General features: G+C 41.5%; 2 protein-coding genes across 4 annotated transcripts in view; one reads left to right on the top strand and one right to left on the bottom strand.

Annotated features, from left to right (window-relative positions):
• The first annotated feature begins 930 nt into the window (after nucleotides 1-930).
• On the top strand, nucleotides 931-18739 carry HBP1 (HMG-box transcription factor 1). Of its 3 annotated transcripts, none has more exons than XM_053943077.1 (11): nucleotides 931-1305; nucleotides 5193-5385; nucleotides 6469-6703; nucleotides 7602-7734; nucleotides 8495-8606; nucleotides 8728-8840; nucleotides 9161-9317; nucleotides 9886-10030; nucleotides 12334-12663; nucleotides 15930-16071; nucleotides 17630-18739. In XM_053943077.1, exons 1-11 carry the CDS (start codon nucleotides 1291-1293, stop codon nucleotides 17645-17647), a joined length of 1593 nt encoding a protein of 530 aa, XP_053799052.1. In that variant the 5' UTR covers nucleotides 931-1290; the 3' UTR covers nucleotides 17648-18739. The 3 variants fall into 3 exon arrangements, with proteins under 3 accessions (XP_053799052.1, XP_053799053.1, XP_053799054.1); XM_053943078.1 differs by having other exon boundaries at nucleotides 1267-1305; nucleotides 5197-5385; XM_053943079.1 differs by lacking the exon at nucleotides 931-1305 and adding an exon at nucleotides 2014-2165.
• A 156-nt stretch (nucleotides 18740-18895) lies between these two features.
• Nucleotides 18896-22854, bottom strand: part of COG5 (component of oligomeric golgi complex 5) — a 174040-nt gene continuing 170081 nt past the window's right edge. The window contains exon 22 of the mRNA XM_053943076.1: nucleotides 18896-19597. Coding sequence (XP_053799051.1) covers nucleotides 19483-19597 — 115 coding nt within the window. The 3' untranslated portion in view covers nucleotides 18896-19482. The remainder of the gene's footprint in view (nucleotides 19598-22854) is intronic.

The raw sequence follows: 22854 nt of genomic DNA, 5'->3' as shown, positions 1-22854 counted from the left end.
CTCAAACTGATGTGCCAATAACCTCTGCAGACTGTGTTGTAATGCCAAGTACAAATATGGTATAATTTCCTTTTTAATTATGTTACCTTTGTAGGCCTTGTAGGCCTGTGGGAACAACAATCCAGCATTCCCTCTAGTGGCCACTAACCAAACAGGGAACCAGTTGGCTTTAACTTGTGTTAACTTTGTTTTTTTCTTCTTTTCATGCAGTGCTATGTTAACATCCCTGAAAGGCAGACCTGTCGCAGATACCAAATTACAGCAAAGGTTTTGAGACAGGATTTAAGACACGTTCTCTTTTCTGGAATTATGTTGACAACAGGCTAAGAAAGAAGTGCATTTGTTGGGAAAATCCCAACAGTTGCAAAATATTGTCCATCAGTTTCTAAAATATTGTCTATTTCTGAATTGTGCTCGTACTTGCTTTGTGTCACATCATGCATAGTAATTAATCTATTTTGTGACGAAGATGTGGTCTCTGGAGGAGTCTCGTCTCTCTGATCTCCTGGAGTTACTGGGTGCAAGTGGGAAAATTTCTTAATAGTAATGTCCAACCAAACCACAATGTTATTTTGGCAATAACTGTATGCGACAGTCTGGGAAACACTACTGGACTGATAAATCTGCATGGATTTAATTTATTTTCTCCTCTCCACCCCAACTTGTATTTTGGGCCTAAGCTCCCACCAGCGCCTTTTCAATGAAAGAGGCGAGGGCCGAGGCCAGCGCGGAGGCCGAGCGCAGCTGCTGACTCACTCCCTGACCTTTAGCAGCCTCCCCTGCCCTCCGCCCCGCCCCGCGGCTCGGGCCCAGCGCGGGCGCGCTCCGCCAGGCGCTGCTGGGCACGAGCCGGGGCCGCGCGGGGCGGGGGGCGCGGGCGCGCAGCGGCCGGGCCGGGTACACGTGTCCCGCGCCGCTTGTTTACTATCGCCGGCGCCGCGCGGGGCATCCTGGGGGCTGTCGTCTTATCGCGGACCCGTGCGGAGGAGTGGGCGGCGGTGGTGACTACAGCTCCCAGAGTGCTTCTGCGCGCGCTGGCGGAGGCATCGGCCAATCGGAGCGACGCATGGGGGTGATTGATTTGCGGCGCGGTGCAATCCGCTGTGCAGGAGAGTCAAAACATGCCCGCCCTCCGGGCGGAGTCCTGACAGGCAGGCCAGCTAGCAAATAGGAAGTGGCTACGAATTGAGCAACGTCGCCTCTGGCCACTCAGCGCCCGAGCAGCTCGTGTCGGGGGCGGGACCAGCCGAGAGGACGGGGCGGGGGGGGGCAGCCGAGGGTAGCTCGGTAATGGCGACGGGTTCGGTAAGTGCCACAAAGTTTCGAGCTGCGGCTTCTGGGGGCTGCAAGCTCCGGCGGGGGATGGGAGGGGTCCGGGAGGTCGGACAGCAGTGGTAGCGGCCGGAGGGCGAGCCTAGGAGGCCGCTGGGTCCAGTCTTTTGACAGCGACGGGAACCTCGGACATTGTTTACTGTGCGCTTTCCCTGACCGGCCCCGCGGAGCCGTCACCCTGCCGCACGGCGGGGTTGAAACTCACGGGGTGTGCCGGCCTTCTTTGTGCCCTTTCAAACCATGAAACAAGCGGAATGGGGGGGGGCGTCCCTCCCCTTGTTTTCCCCGGGGAGCGGCTGCCCGCCCCGGTCTGTCAGAGCGAGGGCGCTGTGCCGGCTGCGGGAGCAGCGGCTGTGCGGGACGGGGATTGTTTGGGGTGCCCGTGGGTGCGGGTGGGCCCCGCGGGGGGAGCGGCGGCCGGGGCGCGGGGGGGCCCCCCCGGGCCGGTGTTACGCAGTTCGAATGAATGGGGCCGAGCGCGCGTGCGCCGTGGGGCCGCGGGTGTAAACAAGGTCACGTGAGGGGCGGGGGGAGGCCCTGAGGGGCTGCGTGTGAGGGGGGCTGGGGGCTCCTCCCGGGGGGCTCCTCCCGGGGCTCCGCCGCCCCCGAGCCGCCCTGGGAACGCCGTCCTCGGGGGCCCGCGGCGGGGCTGGGGTGGTGTGGGGAGCGCGGCCCGCCCTCCGTCAGCGAACAGGCCGCCCGGGCTTCGAAAACATGGTGAATCACGCTCTGCCTCGGCCGCTCGCTCTGGCGCGGCCGGGGATGTGCAGCGAAGATTCCTGATCAAAGCGGCTGCGCCAGGAAAAGTCCCTGGTGTAGATCCAGTCTTGCCAGTATGTTGTGTTTTGCTTGGAGAAGCTGTTCTCCAAATTAAACTCCGTCCAGCTTATTGCTCAGGCGTAGACCTGGCCTGAAACTTCGTCAGTAGGTTGGGGGAAGAAAGGCAAATAGCAGAAGGAAGAAAACCACGGGAAGCACTTCCACCCAGGCATTCCTGCGCAGTGCGGTTTGGGTGGATGCTGCCCAGTTCCTGCTGAACCCTTTCTCAGACATAAAAAGTCTTTATTTACTTTTTTCCCAAATTTATTTTTATCCCTCAGAAATAGATATGGTTCAGTTAATAAAGTCTTGGTTAGTAGTGCCATTTGTTTTAGCATGACAAATTAAAGCACAAAATAATAATTCCATTTAGCCTCCAAAGACAGACGCAGTAATTACAGTCCTAGCATGGTTCTAGACAACATCTGACATAACAAATTTTCAGCATAAAGTTGAATTTAAACAAATCTTTACAAGCTGGTTAATGACCAATCCCATTCATGTTCAAACCATTGAAAAGCTGAGGAGAAGAGAAGGACATGATGTCCAAATCAGGCTTTAATCAAGTAGAATAAAAAAATTGAAAAATAAAGTTGGGCACTTTGTTTTTCTTTGTAATTCTCTCTCAATTTCACTGTAATTTATTTGTTAGAGGATTTTTTGGTTTTTGTACACAGATGGCTTTGCAGAAATTCTTGTGACTTGGAGGTATAATTCATTTCTCAAACAAGTAGCTTTCTTGTCAGACTAGCATTTTGTATCTGTACCTTTGTATCTTACCTCTGACCTTCAGAGTGTTGGGATACCAGGACATGATCTTTCAAGTCTTGGCACCTGGCAGGAAGGAAGGAGAAGGTAACATTCTAGAAATAAGTTTGCTTCTTCATTTTGGCAGGAAAATGGGAAAGGAAGAGAGGAAAAAAATAGAGGGAAAAATAAAACAACAGGGCAGAAGGAGGGAAAGGAAAGACATAGCTAAGCCAGAAAAACAAAGAGCGGCTTTTCAGAGTTGATTGATTGGAGATAATCTTCAAGGTCCTAACCTGTACTACTGAGGTCTGGTTTTTCTGTTCAGAAATGACTGAGCTATCTGTTCTTGTGGTGTCCTGTAACTTTACTGTCCCTCATGGGTGACAGGGATATAAATTTCATTAAAGATGTTTTCTGGAGGTAAAAATAATGTCACTGATAGTTTGACTTGTGTATTCTCATTTCTGTGACCTTTCTTCTCCACCTTAAAATCAGAATAAGCTGATGCAGCTTTGTAGTAGTGCCATTTGAGTAGAATCAAACATCTTTTTATGTTTAGCATGCAAGTTTATATAATTTTTGCATATATTTGAAAGATTAGGAGATCAGAAGAGTAGAAATTTTCCAGTCAAAACCCTCCTGGATGTGATCCTGTGCAACCTGCTGTAGGTGAACCTGCTTTAGAGTAGAGGGGGCTAGACTAGATGACCTCCAGAGGTCCCTTCCAACCCAGTCATTTTATGGTATGAAAATATTAGACTTTTCTCAGCTATTGTTGATATTTCTCTAATGTAGCTTACTTAGTGGACATGCATATGGTAGACTTCTCAGGTTTTCTTTCTTACGAGCTGTGGTTTCTGCTCTTTCGTGAGACTTATGATTATTTTTTCAAGGACACTTCATTATAGTACAAGGTAATCATATTATGGTAGCTTTAATTCATCCTCATCTTAAAAAAAAAATGTAGATAGCCAAATTACAAAAGATTGGAATAACATTGTTTACCAGGTTTTAGAGACAGTGGTTGTGTAGAATAAGCACACAGCTGCTGAAGATGATCTAACATAGTGGGTTTGGTATAAACGTTACTTTACTAGGATTTGGGGAAATGAAACTGAAGTGAAATCTTCCAGTAGAGGCATCTTTATCTTTCCATTTGCAATACAGTGAAGGATGTTAGGAGTCCAGTGTGTTTCAGATTCTTCCTAGGGGCCAGAGATGAGAAGGGTGTCTTCTGCAGAGACACCAGTGCTGAAAGGGCAACTGGGGGAAATGTGGGCCTGATCATAAATGGCAGAGGAGGCATGATCTCACAAGGCTGAGGACAGCATTTTTGCTTTGATCTTCATTTTCCAGGCCTGTTCCGAGCTTCCTCAAGTCCCTGGGTGTAGCAACTTGCCTCTGAGAGAGCAAGACACTTCTTTGTCTGTGGTAGAAACAGAGCAAGTGAGGGGCAGGCTGGTTCCGTGAGGCGTCTGTGCATGAGGCAATGGGACCAGATGGGATCCCTCCAGGCCAGTGTCAGTCGTGGGTCACAGGATATTTTGGGTTTGAAGGGGCCTTAAAGGTCATCTAGCTCCAAGCCCCCTGCCATGGGTGGAGATGTATTGTGAGGGTGGTCTCCAAAAAGCAGTGGATTTCATGGCAGGATGGCTCCCAATAACTGGAAGAAAGAAAATGTCACACCAGGCTTCAAGGAGGAAGATGTGGGGGAACCACACATAAGACTGGTCAGCCTTAGCCTTCAGGTATTTTATGGGGCAAATTCTCCTGACAGCCATGTCCACCCTCTTTGTAAGGCAAGAAGTTGTCTGGAATAGCCAGGACAGATTAGCCAAAATCAAATCTTGTCTGACCCATCTGATTGCCTTTTGTGATGGGCTGAGTGGCTTAGGGTACCAAGTGAATGTTGTTTATCTTGGCTTGAGTGGTGGTTGAGGTAACTCCAGGCTCCTAAAGGCAGTGGGCACAGGCTGTGGGAAGTTCAAACCTACATGAGGAACAGCTTCTTTACAGCAAGAGTGGTTACTGGAACAGGGGAAGGGCCGGGGAGTCTCCATCCTTCAAGATACTAGAAACTCAAGTGGCCAGGACCCCAGGTAGCCTCTTGGCTTCAGAGTTAGTTCTGTTCTCTGTAAGGATTGTACAAGATTGTGTCTAGACACCCCTAAAATGTGCTGTGATACTCAACAGACTAATAGGATTTAGGGCCCTGGTAATGAAGTAGTATATCAGATGCAACTTAAAACAGTTCACATGTATACAAATTTCTAACCTCTGTCTTTCTAAAGTCAGATACTTTGGAGCATCCTAACATGGTGTGGGAAGTGAAGACAAATCAAATGCCTAATGCAGTTCAGAAACTCCTTCTGGTAGTGGACAAGAGAACTTCAGGCATGAACGAATCACTGGAGTTGCTGAAGTGTAATGAAAACCTGCCCTCTTCTCCTGGATATGCATCCTGTGATGAGCACATGGAACTTGGTAAATAACACGATTTTTTCAGAGGAAATTGAATTCTGGAGTTTGTTTTAGATTTCCTATACTGAAATTATTGGAAGCTGATTGAATGAAATTGCTGATTTTTAACTTGAGTAGGGCAGGGCATTGTGACATATGAAGGTCTTACTCTGCAGTTATTTTTCCCTTTAACCTATTTCCAGTTCTGACACACTGGCCTGTTGACTCAAATATGTTCTTGAACTCTGAGCCACAAATTTCTGCTTCTAATCCCCAGAGGAGCAGGGTTTTTTGGCACAAGAAGAACAAACAGAAAGCTCGATAGCTCCTCCTAAAGGAATCATGTTGCTTTAGATCTACTGCAAATAAAGATTCTGGGATAGAGGAAGATTACTTCAGTTCTTACGAATTGGAGAAAAACAGCATATACCTTAGAAAGTATCAATATAATCAGTGAAATATTAACACATTTAATTGAAGTTATGGAGTGGTTAAGAATAATGATACTTAGTTACATGACAGCACATAGCACAGACTTCTATTAACAAGCTGGGGTCTTTCTGTTACGCTGTATGGGATAGGAAAGGTGTATATTGTTGATGGGAATTCACCCTACCAGGCTGTATACCCAGCTTTCATGGTTTATTTAGTCTGAGTTATTTAACTTTGGTTCTCTGGTGGAAACCTTTTACCTTGAACATAGTTGAATTTTTTTAGTGTTGTACCTTCAAGGACAGATTAATTTAATTGTCTTTTGTGGAATGTTTTAGTATTTTAGTGAAGCATGTTGTTTTTGAATAATACTGCAGTATAGTTATGTGTAAACTGGTCAATCTCTTAAAAACTTTAAAATCAGAACTACATTTTATTTAGTTACCTATTTTTTTCTTAAATTTCGTGTATGAATATATAATTGACTAAAGATGTTACTATTTCTGTGGCCATTTTCACAGGGTTTGTGAAATGTTGGTAGTTGTCATATGAGAAAATAAAATTACTTTTTTCCGGTTCCTTTTTTTTTTCACCAAATTTGCAAGATTTGGTGTCAAATTGAGTAGATAGCAAAAAATTGAGTATAATTATGGTAATGTGTGCATTTGTTTGTAGATGATCTTCCTGAACTACAGGCTGTGCAGACAGATTCTACCCCACCTGCACTTTTTCAGCTTGGTGCTGATGTTTCACATCAGGAATGTTCAAGGCCTTCCTGGAGCCAACATACCTCAAACAGCAATCCAGAAAATGCTTATTCTTGTGAGAATGGGGTGAACTGGTTGACAGAATTAGCAAATATAGCGACAAGTCCTCAGAGTCCTTTGATGCAGTGCGCTTTTTATAACAGGTACTGACAGTCATTTAAATTTTGAGCTATAGAGATTTATAATCCTGTCTCCAAATTATTTCCTTCACTCTTTACACCTTCTGACTTTCAACTGGAGCCCTATTTTTTGGTCTTTTTATTTGTTCTGTGAAAGTATGCACGGAACTCATAGCCTAGTGCAAAAGCTGCTTAGTTTCCAGCCATGAATGACATAGGATGATGTAAAGATATTTCCTATCCACAGCAGGCTCAGAAATTATGGACATTTACCTCATGTGAAGCAGCAGATAAAAACTAAGAGGAATTTATTACATTAAATTCTTAAAGCTTTCTAGTGCACAGACTTCAGATTGTTGTTTTTTTTTTAACAGCTAGTTGGAAATCTAATGCAATGTGTATTTTAGTGATAACTGTCTCAGATTTGTGATCTGTAAATTCTGTAAGGCTGTGAGCAGCAAGTGTGGGATCTTAGAAATTTCTGGGCTTACTTTTTATTGTATGGCTTTTTGTAGGTTTATAATCAGAAAACTCAGTGCAGTACTGTTAATAGTAATGCAGTTGAGATTTAAGCATGTGGACAGAGCAGATGTCATTATGCTCTCTTAAGAGCAGAGTATTTGCTTCAAGATATTTGCAAAACCTTCAACATTGTGCTAAGGAGATGCCACTGTGGAAGTGGCATACTGTCATTTGGGTGGTATATAGAACCTATGCAGGAGTTATACTAACTCAAAGCGTTCTCTTTGCCTAAGCTTGTGCCCTTTAATCATCCCGTTGGAATACTGGTGTGTGGGAGGTTTGTTTGGTGTTCAGCTCATGCAAACAGAAATATTTGCAATAAAAGCATCTTAGAGTAATAGCAGCAAAGTCTCATGTTGTCTTAATCTGAGATATTTTAAAATATGTGTTTCCGTTGTAGATCATCTCCTGTTCGCATAATAGCAACAAGCAAAAGTTTACATTCCTATGCACGTCCTCCACCAGGATCTTCAAACAATGATCCTAACTTCTCCAAGAATGATGTGGATGAAACAGCAGTGAGACATGAAAGGGTGAGTTGTTCTGAAACATTTTAAAATAAACATGTATGAGCAATGGGTTAAGTTTTTTTATAAGGGAAACTAGCTTAAAAAAATCTGTTTAGTGTTAATGCTATTGCTATTTAAGCTAGATTTTCTGTTACTTTTCTTTTTACCACACAGGGTAGGCTTGTAGTGCTACTTCATATTTTTTGTGACGAGATCACTTTCTAAGAAAGCTCTGCTTTTATTGTGATTCCTTCTATAGCAAGCTTTAAAAAACTGTTATCTCATTTGATGCCTCAAAAGGAAATATGGATCCCTCTGAGATGCACAAAACCTGTCACTCCTGTGTCTCCTATTCCCATACATTAATTGGTATCTGAAATTTGTCTGTTAACAACAGTGAATTTTCTCCAGGGATTTATCTACCACTGCCTTGAGCCTACATCTTTCCAGTAACTGGACCATAGAGTAATGTGCTTTAAACGATTCTGTAGATGACTAAGGAATGTAAAATGCTCACACATGAGCGTAAGATAATCCATAAGGATGAAATGAATCTCAGAGAATGAAACCCAAATATGTCAGGATGCATCTCAGAAAAGGAGATAAAAACAATCCATTCACATTTATTGCATTCCTTTAATCTTTGTCTTCATGTTACATTCCTATTAGTATTTAAGGCAAAATGATGCCACAAGTGCAAATTAGAGACTGTCTTAAGACATATAAGACCAGCCCTAAAATACTCTGCAGTAAAATACCAACACAATTTTGCTTTTTTTAATAGGTGAATAGTGAATCAGAATCTGGCATTTTCTGCATGTCATCACTTTCAGATGATGATGATTTGGGATGGTGCCATTCCTGGCCCTCAACTGTCTGGCATTGTTTTCTAAAAGGTAAAATACCATATGTTATGAAATAAGTATTTGTTTTATCTTGTAATTCTTTTTTTCTTGTAGCACAGACTTTTTTTACCTAACACTAACGTTCTTTTTTTTCCTTTAAAAAATCTGTTAGGCTCTCGTTTGTGCTTTCATAAAGGACGCAATAAAGAATGGCAGGATGTTGAAGAGTTTGCAAGATCTGTAAGCTGTGGAAAAGAGGAAAATCTCCCAGTCAGTCCTTACAAGGTAGCCCTTAGTTCTAATAAATTCACTGCAATACCTGTAGCAAATGTGTTGTTTCTTACATTACCCCTGTGCCTTTAATTACTGTCTCAGGAAAACAGGTTGACATTAATGTTGTTTAGAGCTGATCACTGTGCTGTTTGTGGATCTCATGGGAAGGCACTTGAACTGAATTAATTTATGTATGTTTTGAATGTTATGTCATCTTTATTAATTTATAGCTAGATAGAAACACAATGTATGATGATGAGTATACACCTAGAGTATACACAGGTATATGCTTTTCTTGGGGAAAATTTTTTGAACTGTATGTGTGTTAACAGGACTATGGTTCCAATGGTTTGAAGTTGATTTCTCATGAAGAAAGCATTTCCTGTGGTGAGTCAGTGCTGAAGCTGACTTTTGATCCTGGCACAGTGGAGGATGGCTTGCTTACTGTAGAATGCAGACTCGATCATCCATTTTATGTTAAAAATAAAGGTATGAAATACCTGAAGTACACTTGTTTGCATATTAAAATATTCTCAGAAAGTGATTGCAGATTTGGTTGGCATCCCATACTGTTCATGAAAGTGATAAAAGTTGTGGTGTAGAAACAATTTACTATCTTTGTAAAGAGATCTGGAATATGAACCAACAAAAAAACCTGTAAAGCCGTAAAGCTCCAGGAATACTGCCTATCTCATAAGGAAAAATTTCATTGAGTATATCAATGGAGCTCAGGAAAGCAGAAAGACCGGGGTGGGGGGAGACAGGAAAACTGCAAATAAGGGAGGCTTTTCTCACTTGCTAAAAATGGAACTTTAGATGGTAAAAGTCTCCAGGTTTTGATTCCTTTTTTGCTAGAATGAGATTTTATATGAGGTAAAAATAAACTCTTTGCAATAAGAATTCCCTAAGTAAGAGTTTCTGATTTTTCTTTTGTGTGAAAGAAACTACATCAGAACATTTTTATAAAATTATGTAATTTCAAGATATAGGATTGCTCCAATGAAGAACTGGAGACATTGTCTGGCCGTTTGTCTAATTTAACTCTTTACCACTTCAGGTTGGTCATCTTTTTATCCAAGCTTGACTGTGGTACAGCATGGCATTCCATGCTGTGAAATGCATCTTGGAGATCTGTGTCTACCTCCTGGACACCCTGATGCCATTAACTTTGATGATTCAGGTGTTTTTGATACATTTAAAAGGTAATTTTTGAATAAAGTGGCCTCAGTGGTTCTTGTATTTAATAAGTAGGCACCTTAAGTTTGGAAGAATTTGAAGCATTATATAGAGGAAAGAGGGAATAATTTTGGCAATATGAGATAAATGATAGGGAAAAATGAATACTCAGTTCTAGGAAAGCTGTGTAATTATGTGCTCTGCTAAACTGCAAAGTAGTGCCTCGGAGTGAAATAACTTTTTAATCTCTTTTTATGATAGTTTAAGGCAGATTAGATAAAGCAGTAAAAAATATATATATTGTCTTTATAAATTCTCCAGGTAAAGTGGATTATGTTTGAAAAACCTAGTACAATTTTCTCACAATAGTATGTCTGCCAGCTGTTACCTCATGCTTCATATGCAACAATACATCTGAATTATCTGAGTAGTTTCTTAGTGGTAAATGCATGTGCAGGGGATCTAGAATACAGTATGTTCATAATCTTAATATTTTTGTGTATTCTTTTTTTTTGGCATTCTTTTATATTAGATCAAACTTACCTAACTTCAGAGTTTGATTCACTTTGGGATTTGCCTGAGCTAGAACTTCAACCAGATAACCTACAGAGGTCCTGTTCAATATAAATTACTCTGAGTCTAAGGAAATAGTAAAGATTTTTCCATACTATTTTGAGATTTTAAGGTTTAGTAAAATCCATCTTTTTCTATGATTTAGTGTCTTTTTAGCATCTGTTTTTAATCCAGTTGCACTTTGGTTTTTTACAACAGAGAAAAGGAATTTAAGATGCTCTTTGCAGTTCAAGCCCTGGGAGCACTTGTATGATTTCAGTCTGGCATAGAGTGAGTTCAGATTGCTTGGCTTCACTCATTTGCTCTCTGGGCATTTCTGTTAACTCCTCTTCTGAACAGCATATGTAGAGACCTGTTAGAGTCATGGTAGCTACATCTCACTGAAAAATCTGGATTTCTGGCTCCTTACTAATTTGCAGCCCAGCTGAATACTGCCTTGTACTTCAAATTCCTTGTCTTTCTGGGCAGAAGGGAGTGACTGAGTAAGGAGCATGGAGCAGCTGCAGCTGTGATAACAGGACAGAAGAACTAAAAACAAAATTCTGTTTCTGTGTTATGGGAAGATTAGGACTAGGAAGGGTGCTGGGCTGTTGCAGAACCAGAGGTCCTTTCTCTTTATCTTATGATAGCCTGCAAGATGGTCAGCATTATCCCTTCTTTGCTGCTTTGTACTTTCCTGAGGAATGGTGGAGGCCAGTCATCGGGCTCCACTCTTCTGTGTGGTTCTGTCCCACGAGAGGAGCTGCCTTTGCAGATGGGGGCTGGACTGCCACATGCAGTATTTCCTTGCTAGTAATTCTACTTGGTATTTGCAAAAAAGCTCTTCAAAACCCTTATTTTGGCCATAAATCATGCAACTATAGCTGCATTGAGCAATAGGTAAGAGGAGCCTTAGTATATATACATGCTACGTTTATCCTGTGGTGGTAACTTAGTGGTTTAGATTTATGATTGAGTAGCCCCTTTCCAAGAGTATTTTTCCCACCTGGAGATGGTAACAGTCTGTGGAGTAAAACTACTTCTTTAGTGATTTGAAGTTAATTGTAGTCGTTGGTCAGCTAAAAACGGCAAGAGTTTGTCGTATTTGGAGGTCTGAATTTTATAGAAACAAGGCACCCAAGCTGTTCAAATACCTTGAGGAGGAATGTCGCGGTTTTGTCACTAGAGGGCAGGCGTTTGTCAGCACAGCATCAAATAGTGCCAAGTCACGGGGCTCTGCGCAGGGCTTTAACCTCACTGGAAGGTTTGTGTGTAAAATAGTATGTGTTCAACTGCCTAGAGAAGTTATTTGTACTGAAGCGAATATAATATAATTTATTTTAATATAATGGTTTCATATTTGCCATTAGTATATATTTGCAAGTGAACTCATTGCATTTCTTCCCTTTCTGTACCTGTCATTCTCTGATCAGGTTTGATTTATGGTAAGGACAGAGGCAGAAAGAAAAAAGTGTGTTTAAAAAACGAATGAAGTTTTAAGACATAGTATAGCTAACAGATACATAGCTGAGGAAAGTACATAGCAGAACATGGAAAGTTGCAGTCTTCCTCACGCTGAAGAAAATACTAACTTACCTGCCAAAGTCTTGTAAATTTTTTTGTTTTTCACACTGACATCCACATCAAGCACAAATCATTATGTCACACAAAAAAGGGCAAAATACTAGATTTGTAGTACAATTGAAGAGTGAACAGATATTTAGGGGTTTTACATGAAAATTACTCGATGGCTTTATGATCTGTCTTTTCCCTGTAGTTACGATTTTACCCCGATGGACTCCTCTGCAGTGTATGTGCTCAGCAGCATGGCTCGCCAGCGTCGCGCTTCGCTGTCCTGTGGGGGAGCAAACAATCAAGATGCTGAGAGATCAGAATGCAGTAGTAAAAACTGTGCCTCTGCTGCATCGTCACATCTTTCCTCCAATCCTTTGTACAGCAAAGCTGGCAAAAGCCACAGCTCAGGGACTGCAAGTACTGTGAGTGCCACTTCTCCAAACAAGTGCAAAAGACCAATGAATGCCTTCATGCTTTTTGCCAAAAAATACAGAGTTGAATACACTCAGATGTATCCAGGGAAAGACAACAGGTAATGATACAAACTGTAGTCTTGCTATTACTGGTGAGTTAGAAGAATATCTATGTCCCACTTTAAGATTTAAATAGCCTAAATGTTGCATTTGAAATAAAATGTGTGTATTGTTTTAAGAATAAGTTTTGAAAGATGTTAACATAAAGCATGGTTTATGGGTGGACTGTGAATATTTTCAGTACTCAGTGAACTCGATACAAACAATTTTTTGCAAACTTACCATCTGAGAAAACATTGGGGTAAAGCAACTGATAGATGTGTATGTGTGCAGAGGCAGAGGCACAAATACAGAACTGTCATTGTTTACAGTGATGAGGTGCTCTGCTTGTGTGCTGTAATGGAAAAAAGGGAGTTTCTGGTTCTTCTAATTAAGTCTTGACATATTATTGCAAATTGGTCCTGAAGTTACAAGCATTTATTTCCAGTCTGTATATCCTGTTGAAGAGTGGAGTGCTGATAAGTTAAGATATCTCAGAGATCATCATCCAGACAGCACATTGCCAAATTCTGCTTGCCCTAAAAGCATTCAACAATCTGTTGAAACTTGCAGGAAGAGTTGTCTGACTGTGTTTGGGGGATGGGTCTTTGTTAGTTTGTTCTTAATCTCAAGCATGATTGCTTCTAAACATTTTTTAAGATATCCATTACATATGTTTTAAGTAATATTTGGTGCTAATTGTGCATATGTAAATAGAAACCAAAACATACAAACATGGACTGATCTTACAATCAGATTTTTTACTGTATGTAATTTTATAAAAACTGGTACTGTAAAAATTGCATTGTGGCATAAAAATTCTTGAACTAAATTTGGTAAAAATTAAAGTTGGCAGGGCTTTGAAAGGGGTTTTGCTATTTTATAATGTTCTAATAAGGATGCTGTAACTGGTGCTGAAATACAAAATCCTGCCAAACAAATCCCAACGTCTTGTGTGTCCTGACAATGATGTTATGTAATGTTTATAGTAAGTTCAGTGAAGCAGATCTGCTGCCTTCATACTCATTGCAACTATCAATGAAAAATGAAACAGAATGTCAGCCAGGAAAGTTTATGATGGTTATAAATTTAGTTGAAAATGCTGATTTCAAATGGATGCAGTGAACTGGAGCTGTGGCTGCATGGATGTGAAAATGAATTGAATATTTCAGTGAGCAAGCAAGACAGTGAGCAGGTTTACCTTGAAGGAAAGAGATGACAAAGTTACAAGTACGGTTCAAAATGCACTGCTCACTGTCCTGCTTGGAAGGCAGTGCAGTTTTTGGCTGCAGTTCCATGGCATCCATAAAACACAGGATGGCAGAAATAGCATTAGTGATAATTGATACAGGCATTCAGCTACTGTCACTCAAGTGTTGCTGAGGCATTCATTAATTTAGTTGCTGGGAGGCAACTCTCATGTTTTTTAAATGTAAGTTTGTGTCATTTTCAGATTACTGTGTTGATCTTACAACATAGTAGCCACTTCTGTACAGTGGAGTTTTTGTTTGTTGCTGTTACTTCCGTAGGGGAGTAAGAAAGTACAGAACTTGAGGTATTCTGAGTTAAATGGTCTATTCTGAGACAAAGCAGCTCAAGGCATGTCAGCAAGACAGTGAGCTTGTAAACACTGAAAGCACAAGTCAAGAGTCACACGATACTTAAACGGACTGCAAGATCATGTTTGAAAAACTGGTGTTAGGGCTGCACTTGTTTATTTTCTAGATACCCTTCACTGTAACACTGTGACTGTAGCTGAACTTGGTTGTGTGTTCAGAAATTCTTTGAGTAGTGGACCTTCTAGAGATGAGAGAAATCATATATTTTTTAAAAGATTTTGTGGTGCATTTTTATTTGGGAAGGCAATGGCTTTTACAGCAGACCTACTCTCTCTGGGTCACCATGTTCTTTCCTGAGGGTGTGAGTAATCCAGTACAAGCTGGTGACCCAGATCAGACAGGTTTCTGGTGATATGCCTCTGGATACTGTCAAAAGATGAAAAACCTGCTAATTAAACTAGGTGTGTTTGCTTCTGATGACAGACCAAAGATACTGGTTCTCAGTTTGGATAGAAAAACAGAAATTCCACTGCCAAAGAGAAAGGCTGTGCAAATGGGTTTGATGGTGATGGGATGTGGTGTTCCCTGGAAGAGTTTGCTTGAAGGAGTCATCAGAGCACATGCAGTGCAGGCTGTCTGTGCACTTTGGGATGAGGTCCCTGAGTGCTCTGCAGTTCACGGAGACCTGAACGGCACCACGTGGCCTTGCAGGAGTCAAATCCATTTTTTTTTCTGTGGTGCAGAGCAATGTTCAGAATTGCTGTGTGTGCCGTGTTACTGAACTACTTGATGACACTCTTAATTGTCGTGATTCTGTTTGAATATCTTCACTGCCAGCAAGGAACTTTATTAATAGCAGAAATAAAAGGACTTAGTTGTGTCCACTTTTTTCTTAGAGCCAGTCACAGAACTCTCATTGCTGTAATCTGAAGCCAAAGTATACAAACCACTTTGTAGCTTTAATAGTAATTGATAAAAGAGCTGTTGTTTAGAGATTTTCATTCAGCTAGAAGACGGAGTTAAAGCTTTTAATGGGATATTGATCCAATAATTGGGAGTGCAGTTAACCAATATGGTAGGCTAGTACAGGGAACTGTTGTCAAAAGACCTAGAGTTTGTAAGGAAAATAATTAATTCAGTTTCTGGAAATGGTGATAGATGTATTAGAACAAGTGGTTCCATTTGCACAGGAATGGGAACTTATCAGTATGTTCCACCCAGGATGGATTAAAGGTGGGAAAAGCTACAGATATTAGTTAAATAGACATGGGGACTTGCAGTTAATGAAATATTTGGCTGAGGTCATATTCAGTTCATTGCTCTAATTATTAGAGAACATATTTTCAGCAAATCTGTCATATGATCTTCTAGTATGAAAGTAGAGCAAAACAAATGTGAGTTACCATTTGGTGGTGGTTTTTGTAACATCTCTATTTTGCTGGTTTATGCCAGTTGCTGTATGTTACACCCGTTGAAACGTTAAAATGTGCGTTGACCCATGCTCAGCTAATACAGAAGTCTCAGCTGTTTAACTACTAAAAGAACTATGAGAAAATAATCACAAATATGATTATTACAATTTTTAATATACAGCTGATTTCTTCCTTGTGTGTTAATTTCACATTTAACTCACATCTATTTTAAAATGCCCAGATAAAAACAAAAACAAAAAAATCCTAGTATTTCTTAGCACTGTCCTGACTGTACTGTAAATATTTGTCTTGCAGAGCCATAAGTGTGATACTTGGCGACAGGTGGAAGAAAATGAAAAATGAGGAAAGAAGGATGTACACACTAGAAGCCAAGGCCTTGGCAGAGGAGCAGAAGCGTTTAAATCCTGACTGTTGGAAAAGAAAACGAACAAATTCTGTATGTTTGTGAAGCAGTCTTTTTCATCATGCTGTTACATGTGTTCAGATGGGTGGCTACAGCGTGTTTTGTTCAGAATAAGCGGCTTTCTTAATAGCTGAAACCTTCATTTACTCCCCTGTGTTGTGTAACCTGCTTTTGGCAGTTTGGCAGGAGACAGATCAGGAGAGGGTCTGTCTGAATATTTTATGAGAGTTCTGAGGATTCTGTTGTACTGAAAGTTAGTGTGCTTGTGAAATGCAAAGGAAGGGCACGTAGTCTTCTGCTTTGAAGTGAGTTCATAAGGTTGTACCTAAACTTTTTTATCTTCTGTAAAAGCTTTTTCTTTACCTTTTTTCTAGTTTTCTTACTGATAATTTATATCAGCACATACGAAGATACTGAAGGAACAAAATAATTCTTCCCTGTGAATCCCTTTCATTTATTAGTCTGTTCAGCTGTAAAATAAATACAGTAGATAACACTACTTCTGTAGGAAAAGAAATTGTTTTCCACTTTGTAGAAAGCCATCAATATAAGAGTCCGCAGCAATGTATTAGTAGGTGGTGGATGTATTAAGAAAGAGAAGGGCTTTAAAGCTGAAACTTCATGTAAAGCAAACATCAAAAAAGGGGAATTCTGCTTGTTCAAGTAGAAAAATAGATTGGAAGGAAAGATCTACTGAGGTGAACAGAGTACTTGCCAAGTTCTTCCATTTTATGGCTGGCTAGGAGCTTGAAGGGTGGTGTAGACTCCATCTACATGGTTGGTGAAACCATACATCCATGTGGTGTAATATTTCATCCTCAAGTTACCCCCTTTCCTTTGATGTGTAAATGAGGCTTTTTTCTCAAGAGCATATGCAAGTGTTGCTTTAAGACTGAATAAGAGATGCTCCAACACTGAGTTCCTTCTTTCTGCTGCACATACTTTGTGCAGTTTCCAGTCCCTTGTTGCAGAAGGTTCCACCAAATCCCAGCTGTTAGGAACAAGCTGTTTTTCTGTTCACTGCATTCTATTTTAATCAACAGTGACAGCTTCTGTTATATTTCCTTGTGGGTTTAGTTAAAAAAATATTATTTATTTATTCTGCTCTTACACTACTGCAGTTTTGAGCTTTGGGTGGTGAGATCACAGGCTCACCTGTGAGCCTTGAGCAACTCGGAGGCGTGTTTGTGTGTAGCTGAGTATTGATGGGTTTGCCTCAGTAAGGCTTTCTTGCCCTGCCTTGTAGTAGGATTTTCCTTGTCCCTACAGTCTTTAGGCCAAGAGAACAGGATCTGTAGAACCCATTACCTCAGTGTTACAGCATGAAATACCCTTTATAATTGTTCCAGTTCAGTGAACCGAGCTGTTAGCAGTCTGGTAACCTCTGTAATAACTCTGTAATTAGCTTCAGGCTGTGACATAGAAGTTGTGATGGTCTTTTGATGATCAGGGAATAAAACTGTCTGGTTTGGCCTTTTTGTTTTCTCCTGAATAACTGACCAATGATTAGAAATACCTGTGGCTTTGAAAACAAGTGTTAGGCCCTTTGCTTGGTAATCGCTAACCTGGTTTTCCTCTTCTCTTTTCTCAGGGCTCACAACAGCATTAAGCCAGAATTTTCCTGTTAACTCTGTATTTACAAAATGGCTGTTGCTTGATGGCGAGAAGATGCAAGATCAAGGTCTTACTATTTGTTGTGACTATGTGTGACCATAAAATACTGGCACCATCATGGAAATGATCTGAGTGCAGATTTGCTTTTTACAATAGAACATTAAGTAAGCTAAAAACTATCAGCATTTTAAACCAAATTGCCTTATTTTTCTTCCAAACTTCATTATGTATCAGGTAATATAGGCTTGAAAATGGATATCCTGTGGTGCTAAAGTACTTTAGAAAGAGGCGAAGGAGATATGTATAAATGTTTATTTTTAAAAGAAAATGTACAAAAAGGGGAATTTTAAAATATGTAACAGCTGTTTATATACATTGATTCTTATTGCTGATTAATATGTATTGCACAACTGTATTATTAATTGCAATTCTGGGGCCTGGGATTTTCTGAAATGGCAAAGTGTATTATCAGCTTCCAGCTTCCCAGCCTGCCCTGCTGCCAGCAAGTTACCAGAACGTGTGGGAATGGAGGGTGTGCTGTGATGTAGCAAGGGAACTGCTGCTTGGGATGCCACTTAGAAAACTTGTAGCCACAAGGGAGATACTTTTGCATCAGCTGGCACTAGTGAGAGCTGTCATTTTGTGGTGGAAACAATGGCCCGGACAGGATGAAACAAATAAATAGCATTATCTCAAGAAAAGTGGTGCTGTTGATATCATCACCATCATAGTTATAACTCTGTGTTTTGTCTTTGCCACATATTCTACAATATTTTATTTTGCCATAAGACATCTTTATGGTGGGGGCAAACTTTGCACTTAACTATATGTGCAACACTTGCACTTTACTTTTTTTCTCCTCCAACTGTCTAAAATTAGAGCAGCTGCGTTAGGATTACAATTGCTTCTGCTGTGAACATTTACAATCATGGCTTTTCCTGTACTAAACAGCTGTGTGTTGTTTTTTTTTTTTTTTTAAGAATCACAACTGTAAATTTCAGTTTATGACACGTCTACATGATGTTGCCCCTAAGATTTTTGCACACTATATTCTTGTATATTATTTCAAATAAATTCATTAAAATTTGGTGTTGTGTATTTTGTAAAGTGAAGAAGACTAATCATGAAGTCAGCCCTGCAGCAATGAGCACATTCTGCATGGAAGTCTTTACATGAACCCATGTATATTTTAATGCTTTGTCATTGGGAAGCTAGTGAAGAAATTCAAATACTATTTTCAGGATTGGATAGTTAATATTCTTTATTACAATTTAAACAAGAATAGTTGAAATCAATATAAATTATTTCTAAGCAAATAGCAGTGCAATAGAGAAGAATTTAGGTTAGTTATAAATACTTTTCCTTGTGTTAAAATTAGTGATTTTTAGATGGAAACTGATGATTCAAACGTTTCAAAAGTACAATTTTCTGAATACGGCTAAAATGTATTCAACTGTTTAAAACTCTACTTGTAGGAAAAGAGCTGCTTCCTTATTTGAGATATTCAGCAATTACACTGTAATATTTGAGTTCTAATTTTATACTTTTCTAAATTCAAAAGGAATGCTTAAGAATGTTTCAATTAGATGTACACTCACAGCACATAAAAGTTGTATGATTTCCTTATAATATTTCTTTATAAGTAGGTTCCTGTAATGTGAACATAAAGCCAGAAGACAGAAGTTTCAGACATGAAGTAGGTTAAATATTTCATTGTAAAGCTGATGTACTTGAGGATAATTTACATGAACAGTGAATACCTATGTAGCACCAAAGCCCCCAGCTGTGTTACCATCCATTCCCTGGTGTGAGAGCATTGTCCAGGTGTGTTCACTGAAGGGTTGACATGGCTTTCTGCAGCAGCTGAACCATTATGGGATAGACTGGGGCAAACTCCTTTCCCTCTCTTGTTCTCACTGATTGAACATAAGCTTCCAGTGCACCACTGAAAAAAAAAAAAAAAAGTAAAGTAGCTAAAGCAATTAAGTACTGTAAATTCAGGATCTGCAACAGAAATTAATTGCCTTCTTCCCTCCTGCGAAATTTTCCTCAGATGGTCCTACTTGTATGAGGAAGGAAGCAAAGAAGGCCTTGCAAAGCTGTATATAATTGTTCCATGATCTTTATCTCCTTTCTTGCATGTTTGAGGAGCAAACAAGTTAACATTTAAATAAGCAGCAGCATGTTGCAGATGGCTTGAAATGACAGCTCTGACGCACAGACTCGGGCTCAGTGCTGCACTGGTAACCTTTAGAAAGGGAGAGAATTATCTCCAGCTGCTGCAGACGCTGAGAGTGCAACTTCCAGCATGAAAGGTGGGGCACTGGTGAACATCCTGGGCCATGCCCTGAGGTGATTCCTGGCACAGCCTTTTGAACTCCCACCTCGGTCCTCCGGAAACGCCGCGCACGAACCCCAGAGAGGGCTTGGGTAACGCACGGCCTGGCTCTCTTACACATTGTCACAGGATGTCGCACATAGAGTCATCATGTGGGAACTGCACAAATAAAAGATTGCAAAGCTAAAAGGGGTGACTGTGCTGATGCTTTACAACACAGGCTCACCTTTCAGCCAACATTTTAGTACACACCATTGTTGAGTGACAGCATATTTGTAAAACAACCACTGTAAGTGCTCATCTGTTGAGATTCCAACTTACTAATTCATTAAGTAGACCAAGCTAGTGCAGCCACACTTAAATAAATATAGCTTTGAATTTAATTTTCTTTTCTGCTTCTATTTCTTCATGTAACTGATATGATCATCTTGGAGTTTCCTTCTAAAATCCACTTAGATTTGTGCTATTTACAGCAAAACTGTGACATTAAGAAAATGCACAGACCCCATTTCAAGTGGAGACTATCATAGCTCCCGGTATGTGGCTGCTCCTTTTCTAATACAGACTCACCACAGCGCTCCCAGCAGTGCGCAGGCACCAGCCCACAGGGCAGTGGGGTCCTGCCGCCAGCGCGGTCACTGAGCAGGGAGTGGTGCTGGGTTCTGTCTCATGCATGCCTTTCTGGGAGTGCAGGATGCACCAGCACAGCTGCTCTGCCAGTGAGGGAGCCTGCTGGCTTCTAGTAACATGGCAGGAACATTCCCAGTCCCGCTGGGAGAAAGCAGATGGTTGTTGTGCACATCTGGTGAAGGGGTGGGGGGGCACAGGGGTCAAGAGGTATGGCAACACACAGCAACCACAAAGTTGTGCCTATAAATACACACCCGCTGCTGAAGGATGGTGGGCTGTAGAGGCAGAGCTGTATTTATGTTTGCTGCTCCTTCCAACAAACAAGCCTTTGGTGGAACCCTGCGTTCCTGCACAAAGAGTTCATGGATTTGAAGGCAGAACTGCTCCCTGGTTAAGTGCCTGCTGGCAGCAGTAGGCAATGAATCAGGCAAGGCTTAAGGAAAGCAGAAGTACTGAAGAGTGATATTCAGCCCATGTTTCACACACACAGGCTTCTCCTGGCATAAGATGGTAAGAGAGGAGTAGCCAAGATCCCTGTGTGATGCTGCAGCTCTGGGAAGCCTCAGATGAGCCCACCAAACCTGACAAACCAGAGGAGATGGTAGGAAGATGTAGGGTCACAGTACACTTGGGTGCCTGTGAGTAAAGCTGCTGCTACATCAGCAAGGGCTTGGTCCTTCCTCAATAACTTGTGTCAGAGCATGGCTGGGAATTTCCAGCAAAGTTCATTTATCAGCAAGTGGAAGATGCTCCTGAGGCCAGGAGCCTGTGCTCAGTTCTCTGGAGAGAGGAGTCTGGGTTCCGAGAAGCCAATGACAGCCGTGGCAGCCCGGCCCCACGAGCTGTCCTGGGGCTGCTCCCGCTCCTGCCAGCACTTCCCAGCCCCAGCAACGCCGGCGCTGATCCGTCAGACCCCTGCCAGGGCGCGCCAGGAGGAGCTGGCTGTCCCCACGTGCAGTGCCTGCTAGTGGAGTTTGACAGGGAGAGAGTGAAGCGTGCAACTGTGCAACCAAAGAACCTGAGGCAGCTTCACCTCTGAGCACAGGGTGGGAATGGAACAGCACAGCACGAGGTGATTCCCACCACAGCTCCTGATGTCCCTATGAAGCCACGAGACTTCACAGTCCCTCTTTGCTGAAACCCAGGACATATTGTCTGGGGGGAGACAAAAGAAGGATGGACTGGAGAGTTGAGCTTCAGAAAAATAAAGTTACTGAGCAGAGAAACAGTTCCTCATGCTGGCCTTGGTGCACTTGAGAGCTCTTAAATTTTGATAACAACTTCCTTGTGAGCTACTGCTGAGGGGTCCACGCCAGGTACAAATACACTGTAAGGAATCACTTTGATTTTTTTGCACAACAACAAACCACAACAGAGATGCAATCACTTGTTACAGGCAGAAAGACAGGGAAAGAAAATTTATTTTATCTAGCTAAAGTAAACCTGACTTTTGGCACCTGGTCACCTCCCTGAGAACTTTCAGCCTGCTCCTGCCCAATGGTCCCTGGGGAGCAGCACAGGGTCTACAGGGAAAGAGGCAACTAAAACACTGCTTGCTGCAGCCACAAAGTGCTTTGGGTGCAGCTCACTTCCCAGCAAAGGCCATGAGCATCAAGAACTGCAGAGAGATTAGGCACATCCACAGGTTTATTTTAAATCCCAAGATTTAGAGACAGAAAGTGAGACTGGGGGAATGGGACAGCAGGAAATTGTGCTTTTTAGATAAATTGGCCTCTTGTAGCAATGAGAGGCCCACATGTGATGAGCAGCAGGTGGGATATGCAGGCAGGGAAGGGTCAAGGATGACATCAAGGATGCAATCCTGATGAGTGGAGATGCTTCAGAAGAGTCAGAAATGTCTCACATTTCCACTCAGGTCAGCACTCAAGTGCTCTGGTCAGCAGTAATTGTTAGACCTATTAAATGTTTGCTGGCTGCTACAGAGAACTGTCCCTCGTATTAAAAAGACAGTTGAGAAACTCCTGTGAGTTTTCTTACTGTAACTGTCACTTATCTTGATAAATTTCTCCCCTTCCACTCAGCAGTATCCCTGTCTTTTCCATCCTATACACTCCTCAAAGTTTGTTGTAGGCTCAAATAATATTTTTGAAGTCATCACAAGCTGAAAATAGAAAAAAAACCCATATTGACCTGCTTAACTTAGGAAGCTCTAACACCTCTTGGTGAAGTTGTGGGTTGGCATCATTATCCAGATGGTAACACTGCTATCCCTT

Source organism: Vidua chalybeata, chromosome 5 (genome assembly GCF_026979565.1).
Source record: "Vidua chalybeata isolate OUT-0048 chromosome 5, bVidCha1 merged haplotype, whole genome shotgun sequence".
Classification (NCBI taxonomy): domain Eukaryota; kingdom Metazoa; phylum Chordata; class Aves; order Passeriformes; family Viduidae; genus Vidua; species Vidua chalybeata.
The sequence above is the reverse complement of the archived record's forward strand: the minus strand, read 5'-3'. Positions and strand labels throughout refer to the sequence as shown.

What these genes read in the sequence shown, in the direction of transcription:
- HBP1 (XM_053943077.1), top strand. An exon ending in TGATGAGCACATGGAACTTG is followed by an intron (nt 5,386 to 6,468) that starts GTAAATAACACG and finishes ATTTGTTTGTAG; the next exon opens with ATGATCTTCCTGAACTACAG. An exon ending in CAGCAGTGAGACATGAAAGG is followed by an intron (nt 7,735 to 8,494) that starts GTGAGTTGTTCT and finishes TTTTTTTAATAG; the next exon opens with GTGAATAGTGAATCAGAATC.